The sequence below is a fragment of the Pleurodeles waltl genome, chromosome 8 (genome assembly GCF_031143425.1).
Source record: "Pleurodeles waltl isolate 20211129_DDA chromosome 8, aPleWal1.hap1.20221129, whole genome shotgun sequence".
NCBI lineage: Eukaryota > Metazoa > Chordata > Amphibia > Caudata > Salamandridae > Pleurodeles > Pleurodeles waltl.
This window is the reverse complement of record NC_090447.1, coordinates 315,147,110-315,162,834: the sequence shown is the minus strand read 5'-3', so window position 1 is coordinate 315,162,834 and position 15,725 is coordinate 315,147,110. Positions and strand designations below refer to the sequence as shown.

The 15,725-nt window shown below is 41.4% G+C and overlaps 1 protein-coding gene across 1 annotated transcript in view; it reads left to right on the top strand.

Moving 5' to 3' along the window:
- The window catches only part of GPR161 (G protein-coupled receptor 161), a 60,308-nt gene that overhangs the window by 10,588 nt on the left and 33,995 nt on the right, over nt 1–15,725 (top strand). The window contains exons 2-3 of the mRNA XM_069204160.1: nt 8,955–9,360; nt 12,244–12,968. Of these exons, the coding sequence (XP_069060261.1) occupies nt 8,999–9,360; nt 12,244–12,968 (1,087 nt within the window). The 5' untranslated portion in view covers nt 8,955–8,998. The remainder of the gene's footprint in view (nt 1–8,954; nt 9,361–12,243; nt 12,969–15,725) is intronic.

Below are 15,725 nucleotides of genomic sequence, written 5' to 3'. Positions count from 1 at the left end.
CCATCACTTCCTCCTCTCAGAATTCACTGGTGTGAAGGCTTAGATGACAGTCCCCTCACAGCTATTGCAACCTTGCAGATGCCACTTCCAGAAGCACGGTCTAAAACAGCGCTCGAATAACACTGCTTCCTGTCTGAAGAGCGCTTTCCCATCATCTTCTGGACTCCTGTGTATAATGATCCACGCATCATCTGTCACAGTCCAGTAATGTTTAACCTGCTTTCCTCTCCTCCAATCCCAGGCTTCATGTAACCACTCCACTAAGTTCCCATGCATCATTTTATGTAAACCTTATGCATTATTTCTGATTATCCATGTACTTGGTCACCACGGCAATCAATGTCAATAAAATATCTTTCTGACCCTATCAAGTGGCCCTTCTTTCACTCCTGCTTCTGTTGGTATTCCTCCGAGTGCTCCACCGCACCTCCCTATGTCTATAGGAATATGTGTTTGTTTATATGTGTATACACCCCTAGGACTACATCTTTGTCAATCCTGGACAATAACAGTAAAGACTCCATGGGCAGGAGATGTTTTAAAAAGGAGAACTCTTGTTTCACAAACTGTGGCCACCAGGAGCAGCCACTGCATTTACTTACCTAACCCAAATGTGACTGAAGTGTATTTTTTTGTATAAGACAGCAAACCGACAGGATCCATGCAAGGCGTGCAGGGTAACCACTGTGTAAATAAGTTCAATGTAAATTATTTTTACGTAATTTATCCTATGTGGGTATCAAGAAACTCTAACATGGTTCTGGAACTACCTTGGATTCCCAAAAAAACATACATTTGAATCCTTTTCATAGCCCCAAAAAATGGCAATTAACTAGCCATGTAGGAGCTTCCACTGGGCACCACTGGTTTAGGTGAAAAAACACTCTTATTGTCCAAACCCAGGCTTCCCGCTCTATTCCGAGTGGTCCAGATGGCAAATCCAAGACTTCAAAGTTTGAGTAGCCACCCCAACAGAGATAATTCTCACTTCAGAACCATCAGCCACTGCACAAATGTATGCGCCCAAAAGGCACCATCAGAGCCCTGGAGATTCAGGTACACGTATCTGTTCTACAGAGTCCAGTCCTGAGCTGAGGGCTGTAATAAGACTGTTAACCCAAGGCAGTGCTTTAAATGAATACAGAGTACCTGCCCTTCTGTCAAGGTCACAGATGTCGCACCTCTGGAACCTATCCTGATGCCCATCTACTACTTAAGCTCGGTTTCACCAATCTGCACACATTTGAAGCCTCCTGTTCAGTTAAGCCGCCTCTTCTGTTATTCTCTTTGTATACAGTCAATGTTTTTAAAAGTTTGGCTAGTATTGCCAATGTAGAGGAATAAAACACACAGAAATATATGGCTTTCCCCTTTTCTTTTCTCCTAACTCTTTTGACCCCCTCATTCTCCAGGTTAAATTCCACAAAGGTACCTCTTTGTGGCTTGTTTGGTGCTAAACAAGTTTAGATAAACACACCTGAAAGGGTTGCATCTCTAGGGTATCACAGCCAGTCTGTAGGAATGAGGCAAAAACGCTACCAAGATGGTGGCCTTGTTGTGTCCTCTTTTCTGCAGCGACAGGCCTGGGAGGATTGCTGTGGCACCTGGCATACATCCACTACACTCCAACCCTAAAACACAAGGGTAAAATACATTGTCACTTACAGCACCAATAGCTCTAACTCTCATAAATGTGAGACCTATTGCATTGAAAATGCTTCTTTTATCCTGTTGCAAGATAGCATCTCTATCACTTTTATTTAGGAATTTTGCTATTATAGCACCTTGGAGGTGTTGTAGTGGGGGGGGTGTCTTGAGGGAAAAGGTCATCAGGTTTCATGGTGGTCTAAACACTATTCTGTGAACAGTTCTATATTTGGACCCGCCTCTCTTTCTGGTATTCCCACAAATTTCCATTGTTTCTCCTGGACCTCCCTCTGCATCTTTGACTCATAAATAGTAATAGTTTGAAAGCAGTAAAAATCTTAATTAGAAATGCTTGATGTCATGTGATCTCTTTCAGGTTAAGTTTAAGGTCTATATTTATGAAGTTGATTTTCTGTTCAAGTGCATTTCTGATGCTGGTAAATGCTTATAAAACCTGACCAGTTCCAAGGCATCTGGGTCTATTGGTTGAGACCCAGACCCTTTCTTCTCCACCAGCACATAATCAAGCAGCCATCTTGCTGTGGGTTCACATGCCCCCTCAAAGAGATGCTTCACTCTGGTGCCTACTGGTACAAAGTTGATGGGTCTTCAGAGATGTGAGACATGATTCTTTGTACATAGTCCAAACAAATAAGCAAATAGTTATATCTTAGTCTGTTCAGTTGCCACTGTCTGAAATCCATTTCACAGTCTCGTTTTTGTTGCCTGAGAGTCCTCTGCTGCTGCGTAGGATACAGGTGGAATCTGCAGACATGGACTCCTGGTGCGAGCTAATTCAGTTTAGGGACCTTTGTGGATGAACTTCTGGGAAGTCCAATACCAGGAATGGAGCTGGAAAGTGACTTAGAAGGAAGATGTCAGTGGCAGGAATATCTTTCTTCTGAAGTAGATGGCCTGACTGAAGGAAGCCTAGGTTTGTACGTTCAGCTGGCCCTTCCAAGACCACAAATTCAGTTTTATCCAAGTTGAAAAAATAAAAAATAAATAAAAGGTACAGTGGCTCAGTAAAGTGCCCATAGTGTTTAACTTGCTGTAGCTGAACAGTCTGTATGCAGGAATTGCACTGTGATTCAACCAGCTTCTTAATGATATGGACACCAGATTACAAATGTAGGCTCTTTTGTTTCATGTGTCACAGGTCCACTAGGATCCAAATGTTTGATTCTGTGTGCCACAGTTGTATTGGAAAATCTGCCAAAACAGAGCAGCAGATTATTGCTTGGAGAGTAGACGGACACCTATCTCACTGATAAATATACATGGCACGTGCATAATTAACAAGCATTTGCAATGCAATGGGTCTCGCATTTGTTCAACAGAGAGCTATTAATGTTGTAAAGTCTTAACCAGACTTTTATTGCAACATAATATTAACATGAAAAGTAAAACAGTTTCACATAAGCCGGTTTAAAGCGCCACGGCGTAAGCGTGAACCACGAAGAGGAGACAGAAAAGGAAACAGAAGTTTGTTTGCAGTCAAACCTATTGGCAGTTATGCAAATATCCATGTAACAGGGTCGATGTCATGCAAAGCGCTCGACTTCTGCCCAGTGAGATTGCGCAGCGTAGGAAAAAAAAAAAAAAAAGTAGTCCAGAAACCATATGGAAAACATGCAGCCTCGTATGTTTTCAATAGTTGGTCGGTGCACTCGAGGAGGGCTAAACACCAGAAAAGGCATGACGTATGCATACCGTTCACTAATGAAATCAAGTGAATTTCAAAAGGCAAGCCCACGGACCAACAAAACGGATGGGCGGTGCTCATGGTTAAAAGCCCATAGAGAGATTACAGCAGGCTTGTGCGCTGGACCCTAAAAGGGGCAGCAGGAAAGAGCATCAAGCTTAGTTAATATGCCCTTTTGCCTGTAGGTGCACATGAAGATCCTACTTTAGTTTCCAGCAGTCTCTGGTTTTCACCCAACTGTTATGTCCACTTCCGTGCTGCAGATCTTTAAAATATATATATTGTAGCTTTGGATTTTCATATAGGAACCATTTTTTACTCTTGACATCATGCTTTCACGTTTCCAAATGCCTTGGGAGCAAATCTCCTTTCTTTTCTGGATGAGTTCTCTTTGGGTTCCTGTTCTGTAGCTGTTGCAGTGTCTGTGGAGGTGGGTGGATGATGCTGTGAAGGTGAGGCAGGTGGCAACCGGAAGGACCAACTAAGTATGGGAAAATTAAGCCATCTCAGTTGCAACCATATCCCTCAATCGCTGTCAATATCTAAGGTTTTTGTAGTTCCAGAAAATCAAATTTCTTTCTTTGAGCAAATTGTTGCTGCATGAGCAAATCCACCCCCCTCTCTACGGATTTTGCTTCTTTCCGTGGCCTTTTGACCTGTGGTAGAAAACAAGTTTTGTGAGGAAACTACACTTGAGCTGCCTCTGTCTGCAGTGCGTTAAATGTTACATTACTTGCACTGCTCCTTTTGGCAAAGCCTTAACTGGAAAGAGATGGAATTCATGTAAAGGATCTATATATTCATTCATATTTCATATTCTTTCATTTCCTCTTTGATTCCTTGTTTTCACCGCCCAGGCCACACATAGAGTAGAGGGAGAAGGACCTCTTCATTCACTCAACTTCTGCAACCTAAGATGCCTTTGAAGGACGGCACAGGGCAGCCCATCAAAAGCCAGTGCTTCTACCACACATTAGGAAGATTCACTAAATAACTACCATACACAATATACTTCAGGTGTCGAAGTTGGCTGGGTTGAGAGTTTCGTTATTGGGCAGCAATATTGAGGCCATGCCTGCGTCTTTCAGTGACAGACCATTGTTACCATCTAACATTCTTAAGTCTCGCACACAAAACATTTTAGCTGTCTGTCGTTGAAGACCTGTTGTATGCAATACCAATATTTATAGCAGGTTTTGGGTCAGCCCATTTCATACCATTAGGTGGTTTGTCAATCTCATTTACCTCCTTCCTATTCAGTGGCTTTCCTTTCCCTTCTTGTTTGCCCCCTCCCTCCAGCCCTCCCACCCCACTGTACGTTTTCTCTCTCTAAAAGACACCCCTCCCTCACCCTTTGCACACTGCTCCACTGTTGACTAATCACCCCAACAACACACACCCTCCCCCACCTGTTGTTCACTGGTCACTCCCCCTTGCAGACTTTTTAGGGTCAAGCCTGCGTCGAATGCGCTTGCTCATGCGTATCGCTTGCGAGACGTTTTAGGAGTTAGAAAAGGATTAGGAAGCCACGTCCACATCAAGTCAGTGCTTTTCATTGATTCGTGGGCTTGCCTGTTAAAATCTGCTTGCTTTCATTAGTGGCAGGCACGCATACGTCATGCCTTTTCCACTGGTTAGCCCTCCTCGAGCGCAGCAACCAAGTACAGAAAACATGCGAGGCTCGCTGTTTCCCGTCAGGTTTGTGGACTACTTTTTCTCTATTTTCGCGGTGTGATCTCGCTTGGCAGAAGTTGAGCGCTTTGCATAATATCGACCCTCTTACATAGTTAATTGCACTTTTGTCGGTTACGTACATAATTGCACTTTTTCATTACGAGTGAACTGTAGCAGCACGATCGCGCTGTTTTTTTTTTCTTTCAACGTGGCAAGAAAAATCCGGTTGGGAGTTTACAACTGGCAATAGCTATAACTCAGACAAATGCGACACCCTAGTACATTGCAAATGCTTGATTAAAAAAGTTTATTCCACAGCGCTGCGAAAACACTGTTGGCAGCCTGGGCACTATTGGCAGCCTGGTCCCAGCTCCCTTCGACGATCGCGCGCTGGTTGGCTGGCGGCAGATTTGCCAAGGCCCAGGGTCCTGCCTGAGAAGCAGCGGGCAGAGACCAGGGACAAAGTGAGGAAAGAGAATCTTCAATCTTGCGGACACTAAGGCTTGCGACCAAGTTGGTTTTGTGTAATATTTGGTATCCCCTAACACCGGGTATCTGCTGGAGTCTAGGCACGTTGGTCCACCTCACAGTGCTACGGAGCCTCAGCAGCCGGGGGTGTCAGAACAAGGTGCAGGTGAGTGACCGCTCTTTGCCTGTGGGAGGCGTGTATGTCCTAGTGCAGTGCCAGTTGGCATTTGGTGCTGGTAGGTGCAAGAGGCGCCCCTGACACTACCCCTGCAGATATTACCTAACCAGTGGCCCTCCCTGTTGTCTCTTCTCCAGCGATGTGCAAATTGACCCCTTTTCCTGCCCCTTCACTTCTTTCGACCCTCTCCCCTATCCAGTGGCGTAGCAAGGGTGCCCTGGGAGGGACCCTGGTACGAAAGCAGAAAATGCTCCCTTATGTTTGGCGGGCGGATAGTAAAGTACAACAAAAATGGAATTTGTCCCTCTAAGAACAGTGCACCTGCCTCGCTACTGAGAGCCACGCTTCTGTTTCCCCACTTGCACGTCCAACCCCCTTCCCTCCCCGCCTCCTAGCTTAGAGTGTCCACGGTGCTCCCCACTCTCTATTCAACACTTGCTCATACTCTACTACCTCTGACCCAGGCCCACGATTCCTTTCTTCGACACATCTGAAGCTCCCACGGCTCCGTGCCCGGAAAGTGCAATAGCACACCTGAAGGAAATATTGTCCAGTTAGACTCAGCTGCGAGCTGTTGAAGATATAATGGGCTCAAATTCCTGGCACGGCATAGGTTAAAATAATGAACCTGTTCTGTTAAAATTCCAAGTCAATATTATTTTAAATCCCGTGCTTCCACTATTTTAATGTGTAGTTACCCTTTGTGCATTGCAAACACTTTTGTTTTTTCAACATTACACTATATAAGAAAAAATGTAACTCCGTTTTATTGTATGCATTTTGTCACCTACTGGAACTAAAACACGCCAACAACAAAATAATTCTTCATAAAATGCCCGCAAGTCACAATGCACAACACAAATCTGGATTTGATGTGCTATTCGCCTAGGAAACTTACGACTTTTGTGGGTCATGTTTTTTCATTTATCTGTGGTCGAGTCATGACCTTTTTATGCATATATTGGCATTTGTATAGTAGAGACTGAATAGGAGCCTGTTTTAAAGTGTGACACGTGCCACAGCATATTGCATAATGGTGGCACTTAAGTCAATGTGGACTTGTATGAAAATCATCCCACATATGCCCAGCGGAAGTCTCCAGATGCGATCCATTCATAACTGTGCAGAAGAAAGCATTGGCAAAGAAAACAGGCATGGCTTGTGAAGCTTATTTGATGGGTAGTTTTTTTTTTCATCACAATTCTATGCCATAAAAAGAATAACTCATGTCTAAATATGATGTAGACTTTTAATGGAACATTGTAGCTGCTTCACAACAGGCAGATGACCTTCAAACAGGCATTGAAACCATTTTAATTGTAGTACGTATTACAGGAAAAGAAGATTCTTGTTGGCACAAACAAAAGGGTACTAATGGCTTTGAATTACTGCAACCTGGAGGCACATAAGGGTGGCTAAAATACCAAAAGGCAAAGAATGGAAACAAAAAACATTTGCAAAGTAATGTATTGGCCTATCTTCCATGACCCAGAGTGCACGTTTTAGGTAGATGTGTACCTAATTAGGAAAAACGCAGTCACTCAGTACAAGAGAACCTGTGCATGAAGTAGGCGCCTGAGCTCTATGCTGTGGTGAGTGGAAGCAACATGTGAATGACAGTTGAACAGACTGATGGAAGAAGGACCGTGGTCCAACTCCTTTTTAGGTTGAGCATAGCAGCGTGCAAGCACTGCTTTTCTGACGTGTTAGTATGTATCTGCACTTCTAACCACACCCACTGCACGCCCATCACTATCACTCGTTCTTGTAGTTGCCTTTCAAAAATCCTTTGTTTTCATTGGCAACTGACTTAAATTTGTCCCTCCTTAGGGCGGTTTTGTTACCGCCTTGGCCATGGACCCAGTTACATGGATGATTGCACTTTTGCAGATAACTTTGTCTGGGAGTGAACTTCTTTTTCCTTTTGTCTCTCTCTTCGCGCTCACGGCGGCGCTTTGAATAGGCTCGCTATATCAACTGTTTTTTACTTTTTATTTTCAGTTTGTGTGGCAAGTAAAGTCCAGTTAGGAATTTACCTGGCTAATAGCTCTATCTCGTGCAAACGCGAGACCCATTGCTTTGTAACTGCTTGCTTTTATTGGAGGGCCAAGGAGGAGCAGCTTGGTATCGGGCCATTCCTTTCTCTTTAATGTGGTTTCGCACATTTTATTTTTTAATTCACGGCTGCCATCTTGGATTAGTAAACTAAAAGTTAACAATAGAAAAAATGTCTGAGGGTTCATAGCGTGCATGCCTAATGCTTTTTTTGTCATCGTGCTGCATCTTTTTTGAGGAGGGTGGTAGGGCGGGAGATGGTGCTGGTTATAATTTTTTTTTCTCTGACGAAACACATTGGCAACACCATTGGCAAAGCTAAAAGATTTTGTTGCGTCGTTGAAGGAGAGACCTTTTGGTATTTCGTATGCCGGTTAATGGCTGTGCTAAAAGTTACGGTGTGTCCAACTAGCACGCTAAAGTGTCACACTCACTCAACAACTAATAAGCCTTCCGTCTTAAAAGTTCTGTGCCCTGCCCTAAAAGTAGTATAAGCTTCTTAACATTGCTTTTCTGTAAATTGTCCAGTATCTTGATAGTATGAGGGACTTTTTTTTGTATAAGATCAAAGCGTTTTCAAGGACTGGTACATGTGTAGTGAAAATGCTGGATAAGTGGCAAAACAAGTGTATCTGTCCTGCTAGTCTAAGGATGTGTTATTGTTGAAGTAGCAACCAAAAAAAAGCAAGATATTCAGATAATCCAGTAAAGCACATGATAGCACCATAAGCAAAAGAAAGTATGCAAATGTCCAAATAATTTGCCTGAGAAACATCAAAGTAAGCATGGTAAAGGAATAATACCTCAATGCATTAGATTAGATTAGAACAAGGAAATGTACCATAGTCTAGAAATAGGGGGCTGGTAATACATGATTAAAGATACATTTATTCCAGACCACAGAGTGTGAGGAACATGAGATAGAGACACCTTCCTTCTCTGTTCTGTCACCCTAAGTGTTCACTCGCAAGTCACCCGATCTAGGATCTCCCGCTAGTGTGAAGATTCTTTTGGCTTCTGCATGACCAACTGAGTTGTGCTTGTGGACCCCACAAAACGTGACATAGTACCATATTTAAGGACTTTCTAGGGGTTAGTAATATAGACACTATGTCGTTGGAATCCTGCAATGGCATGCAACCAATGTATTGATCCATAAGAAAAATATATGGACAGTGGGTTTTATTGTATGTATGTTTCTGAGGGCTTTTCTCTTTCTTATTGCAGATTGGAATCATGTTCTGCCTGTTTTACAACTCCGTTTATTTACAATGAGCAGCAACTCTACGGATGGAGAGGAACTGACAAATCATACCTCAGAAGAAGATGATGCTGTTATAGTCACAGAGTCAATTGCCATCATAATTATTTCTGTCCTAGTCTGTCTGGGTAATCTTGTGATTACTGTCACCCTGTACAAGAAATCCTACCTGCTGACTCTAAGCAATAAGTTTGTGTTCAGTTTAACGTTGTCAAACTGTCTGTTGTCTGTCTTGGTGCTTCCTTTTGTTGTCACTAGCTCCATCCGAAGAACATGGATTTTTGGGGTAGTCTGGTGCAACTTCTCTGCACTTCTCTACATGCTGATCAGCTCTGCAAGCATGCTTACTCTAGGACTGATTGCTATCGATCGGTAAGTTGCCCAGTCTTTTTTTTCTTTCTTGACATCTTCGTGTTAAAAGCTCATCAAGTAGTATTTAAAAATACTAATGTACAGAAAAATAATATATGTATCTTTCGTTTTTGATCAAGATTTGTTGCAGCTTAACGTAGAAATCTGTAATAGTATTCTTACCCACATTTTCTACTAGTTTTGGGTTTCAAGAATTGATCATGGGGAGCAAATGCAAGCAATTTAGACTGCATGTCCGCAAAAGCAGATTTTACTCTGAAATCCTTAGACTTTCAGCAGGTTCTTCTGGATTGCCACATGAAACATGCATGTCTAGCATTTGTGTGCAGAATCACGTATTTGTACTCGTGTGTCATCTTTTCTAGGGTGTAGAATATTCCATCTTTTTCTTTCTTAGGCTTAATGTTGGATTTCAAGCTTGCAGGGCCTCAGACTCCACAAATAGAATATGTTTCCTTCTTGGTTTGAAATGGTTTCAGAACACTCCTAGGAAAAAGTACTCACTGGGGTTGAACTGTACCCCGATGACCTTAAAACCAGAGAAGCAGCTGTTATGATGCAAGTTATCAAGGCATCACCACTAAAAAACGCCTCATCAGATTTATTTTTTCCACCTCGAGCTGCTAGATCGTATGAGAATGGTTGATGGGGTGTGGACACTTTACTTGACATGGAAAATACCCATTTACATTTTTGTCAGTCCTATAATACCAGATGTGCCTAGAAGGTTCCACAGCGAAGTCTAAACGTAATATGTGTTTACTCCTGACATCACACCAAAGTTCTACCATGTGCAAAGCTTTTTGGTGTTAAAAGGTGATTCTGCTTCAGAAAATTGTGAAATCTAATTTAATTGCTAGCTGTTGGTAATCGTGCTGAGCACAGTATAATTAATTTGTTTATACGCACTGGTTGGCTGCCTAAATAATGAACTTTTGCCAGAAATTATTCCTCATGGACATATGGTACTTTAGTATTTCAGTAATTCAGCAGATTCAGTAATTAAAGAATTGCTGCATAAAGATTAACCTGATTTGCATCCCTCTCTGCGCGTAATTTAAGAGTGTGTTTCTATTTACAGACATTCTCAGATGTACTTCTAGAATGCTACACCAGATGCAGGTTTCGAGACCTATTTCTAGAATTGTTGTCTGACTTTTCCATGGGGCTCCTATTCCCGGCTCGCAGAGTTCTCCCTAATGAAGAACTCCTAGGAGGAGGAATGGCACCCCCTCTGGAAATTAACATTTTCATCACATCGTCAGCTAGTCTGAGCATTCCCCCTTTCCATCCTCTTACCGCTTCCAAGATGCAAAGGGATCCGAGAGAAGTTTGCAAATGCCTATACTGTATAGGTTTGTGGGCTTTCGCAGACTTTAGAGACATACCAAACCGAAAAACACCCACATCACACCTCTTGATTTACTAGTGCTCTATTTCTCTGCACTTGTGGTGGAAACATCAGCACTAGTAAATGCCTTTACACCTCCCAGGAATCCCTTTGTTCATATCTGGAGGGTGTAGGAAAGAAAGCAATTGCGTTTGTGACTAGGCCTCTAATAGACGTTTGTAGATCTAGGCTAGGCATTATTCATTGGTGAGAGTTGACACTGAAATGGCATCTGCTAAAGTAGTATGGGGATATTTACATATAGTGTTTAGAAGCATTAACTTGGGGAATCAGTCTGCAATTATCGAATTTGTTTATATGAAAGTTCCAAAATTTGAATTAATACAGTTGTCTGGAAGAAGTGGCTTTTAAAGGGAAAAAAGGTTCTAAACAGGAATACCCCTTTTGTTCAGTTTTGCACTTTTCGCTGATAGAAATAAAAAAGCAATTAAATGTATTATCAAAGGTCCATATAAATATAAACATTGACTTTTTTTAGACAATCTGTTGTTAACAGTTTATGAACCCATGCTTTCCTTCCCAATTCTTCTACATCTTGTGAAAAATGATTGGAACAAACTTTCACGGATTTAGCTGGGATGCCATCTGCAAACCAGTCTTTTCCCTCGGAAAACGTAAAATTCCAATCTTCCCAAGGAGGATTTGGTTTTTCTGGTCTTCACAATTGGAGTATGATGTTTAGCCTGCGTGAACCTGCCTGCAAGTCTCCACCTGCGTGTCTCTTTATTTGTTTTTATTATAATTTTTTTTTATTATTATTATTTTGTTTAAAAGAGGCCTCCTCTTGTTTGTGTTTACACTCAATATTAACAGCTAATTAGGTCTAAGTTGCAATTTCAGGTTACAGCTGGGGCCACTTGCCCCATATTACATGATGTATATGCAAAGCTTAAGGTGAACTCCATACTAGCCATGCTTTGCGAGTAAGAAATTAAACCGGCAAGCATGTGTACCCATCATACGCAGTGTGTGTACCCATCATATGCAGTGTGTGGTTCAATCAGACAATTCAGTGTTTATAGTTAAGACTTATTATCTCCTAATGAGTGAAGTAAGAAGCTATATAATTTTGGAGAAAAGTCCTAACACCACTAACATAGAAGGCCTGAGGCCAGATTGACAAAATTTCCAAAATAACGTTTTACTGCAATAGGGGAATACGTTCGCTAATGAGAAAATACAACTTCACGTGTCTTTGCTTAGTAAAAAAAACTGTGCTCTAACTGAATTAGGCCACCCCATATTCCCCTGTCTCTTGTTTTGGAAGAGCAGCTCTAAATCTTTTATTTCTCTCGCCATGCCATCAAAATAGTGATTTTTCTCTTATGACGTTGCTAAACATTGTTTTCCTGTTTCTAGGACTAGATATATATTTTCCTCTACTTGTTTTGTATAGCACGTTTACTTCTTTAAGTGTAAAACCTATTGAGAGACGTGTTTAACCGTAATTGTATTCTATCTTTCTCTTTTAGGTATTATGCTGTTCTATATCCAATGGTTTATCCCATGAAGATAACTGGAAACCGAGCCGTTTTTGCCATTGTCTATGTATGGCTACATTCCCTCGTTGGATGCCTTCCTCCGCTTTTCGGGTGGTCATCATTGGAATTTGATCATTTCAAATGGATGTGTGTGGCTGCATGGCACAAGAATGTTGGATACACCGTTTTTTGGCAGATTTGGTGTGCTTTACTGCCGTTTCTCATTATGGTACTTTGCTATGGATTTATCTTTCGTGTTGCTCGAATTAAAGCACGGAAGGTTCACTGTGGTACTGTGGTCATCGTGCAAGAAGATTCCCAAAAGAATGGGAGAAAAAATTCAAACACTTCTACCTCTTCGTCTGGAAGCAAAAGGAGTGCCTTTCCGCATATTGTCTATTCTGCCAATCAATGCAAAGCACTTATTACTATCTTAGTTGTGATTGGTGCTTTTGTTCTCACATGGGGACCTTATATGGTTGTAATAAGCACCGAAGCCCTTTGGGGAAAAGACAGTATTTCACCTGCTCTTGAGACTTTAGCTACTTGGCTCTCTTTCACAAGTGCAATTTGCCATCCACTTATTTATGGACTGTGGAATAAAACTGTTCGAAAGGAGTTATTAGGAATGTGCTTTGGAGACCGATACTACAGAGAGTCTTTTGTTCAGCGCCATAGGACATCCAGGATGTTCAGCATTTCCAATAGGATCACAGGTAATGGCTATATTCCCAATGTTTTACTGGGTGTTTTAAAAACCTGCACATATTTTCTTCAATTCAGTGTTAATATGACACATTAACAAATATAACAAACAACCTTTGTTAATATCAAATACACCCATTCTGAAGTAGCTGTAGCTAACTGCAGACGGTTTCTTTAAAATGAAAATAAGTGTCTTAAATAGTGCACACATACATTTTAAGAAAAATTTATACATATATTCGTTTTACAAATATTACTAGTAGCAGTAGCTGTTGACTATTGGAGAAGTCTAATTGATTATGGATTCCTTATTAAGTTTGGTTATTTGCGTTTGTAGGAAAGGGTTGCCATGCTAGTCCGAGGAATGGAGTAATGTTTTGTACAGCTAGTGACTGCGATGGCAAGAAAGTGAATGTGGACCATGTTGCATTAAACCACATGTAAGTGGAAAAAATATGCACACAAGTGCATGGTTAGGGTAGGAACATTTCAGAGATGTGGTTGCTGGAATCTAGGTGTCCGTATTTTGTGGTAGTCAGTTCAGAAGCTAGTGGCTGGATAAACATTGCTTTAATTATGTAGAGCATGGGTGTATTAAGTGCACTTGTCATGTTAAATAGTTATCGTGCTAGCATTTATTCACACTCAGTGGGAGTTTAGGCAGTGGGTTTGGAAGTGGGTGGAAATGTCACTTATTTTTTCATAAAGGGAATACATGTGATGTACGTGGAATTACGTTGTATGGAAGGGGCAAAGGACATTGAGCAGTATGGAATTTATGAAGACTAGAAGTTGGCAGTATGTTTAAGATGTAGATAGAAAAATATGAATTGTAGAACAGAATCAATGTTGTTTCACCCAAGAATTCAGGGGTGTGGAATTCCTATTGCCTGACGCCCAGGACATATTGTTTTGGGTCAAGGACAACACATTTTCATGTTTATTTTGTCCTTGGGACAAGTAGACCCATCCCCCTGCAGCACAAACCCTTTGGCTGCCAGTTTACAGGGAAGGGAGCTGTCTGCAGTTTAGGTAATATTTGTGTCCGTGTGTTAATGCTCTGAACTTGGATTTATGGTTCATTAATGCAAAGCCTTTATTATTAGGGTGAGCGTTCTAAATAAAAGTTATAAGATCCACACTGCACTACTGACAGTGGTTCCAGTAAACAAAACAAGCCTTTACAATGCAACGGGTCTCGCGTTTGCTCGTGGTAGAGCTGATAGCGTTGTAAACTCCTAACCCGACTTTTCACTGGTAATGAAACCTATCGCCAAAAGTGCATTTATGTATGTAACCCGAAAAAGTGCAATTATCTGTGTAGCAGGGCCGATATTATGTAAAGTGCTCGACTTCTGCCAAGCGAGATCAAGCTGGGAAAATAGAGAAAAAGTAGTCCACGAGCCAGACAGAAAACAGCGAGCCTCGCATGTTTTCTGTACTTGGTCGATGCGCTCGAGGAGGGCTATCTACCGGAAAAGGCATGACGTGCATGCCTTCCACTAATGAAATCAAGCACATTCTAACAGGCAAGCCGACAAGCCAATGACGGACACTGACGTGACGTGACGTGGACAGGGCTCCGAGCCCTTTTTAATTACTAAAGTGTCTCGCTTAGCGAAACGCATGCGCAAGCACATGCGACGCAGACTCAACCCTAAAAAAAGTGTACACATGCTTGAAAAGTTTAACAATATGAGGATATGTATAATGATCCCAGAATGCTCTCTAATAACAAGACACGCATTGACAATACCAAAAGACTGACAACTAATGCCGGATCAGTTGACTTTGCCAGTGTTGGTTTATTTTCTTGCTTGCCATAATCTTTTTGAAAATTGTTACACTAATTTTCCATTAGGAATATTTTTTGGAACTACTAGCATGCATCAACACAGTTTATTAAATGACGCGTCAAAGAAATAGCACCAAAAATGTCATAGTAGTGAAACGTGTTTTTTACATACTTGCTTTATTTTCTGAACATTTTACTTTGAAAACAAAGAATCATTATTCTCGCTTACAAGCTTCAGCAAAAATTTGCATCTAATGATAGAGCATTCTTGGAGCATTATACTTAGCCTCATATTGTTAAACTTTTCAAACGTGTGGACACGCATGTTACCTGAACTGCAGACCATTCCCTTCTCTTTAAATTGACAACCAAAGGGTTTGTGCTGATGAGGGTTTGGCCTACTTGTCCCAGGGACAAAATAAACATGAAAACTTGTTGCCCTTGACCCCAAACAATATGTCCCGGCCGTCAGGCGATAGGAATTCTACATCCCTGCCTATACCAGTCCTTATTTGGGAGTTTTGCACCCTTAAATTGTAGATACTTTGCTAACACTGCCTTAAACAAAATGAACTTGGTGACCTGTAAACTGAGAGAGTGCAAAAGACTGATTTGGAGCTAGTTACTATAGCTTGCTTTAGAAGTACTTGTATCATTGTGAACTTTAACACTTTTGACTCTGATACTTCAGAAACACAAAAAGATAAAGAAAGTTGTTAAAAAAAATAAAAAAAAAGACTTTTTTAAAGAGGTTAATGATGTTCTTAGATATATGCAGCAGGAGAATCTTGACTTATATCAAGAATTGTGTGATGATCATAATGATGTACAGCTAGCCACTGCAAGCTCAGATTCGTAGCTGGGGATTATCCTTGTGTAGCAGTTTATGGCTAAGAAATTGAATATCGCAGTTCTTCATAATGAGATATTGTGTAATATTCAAAGACTTTTGACTAGCTTCGCTTATGTGCGA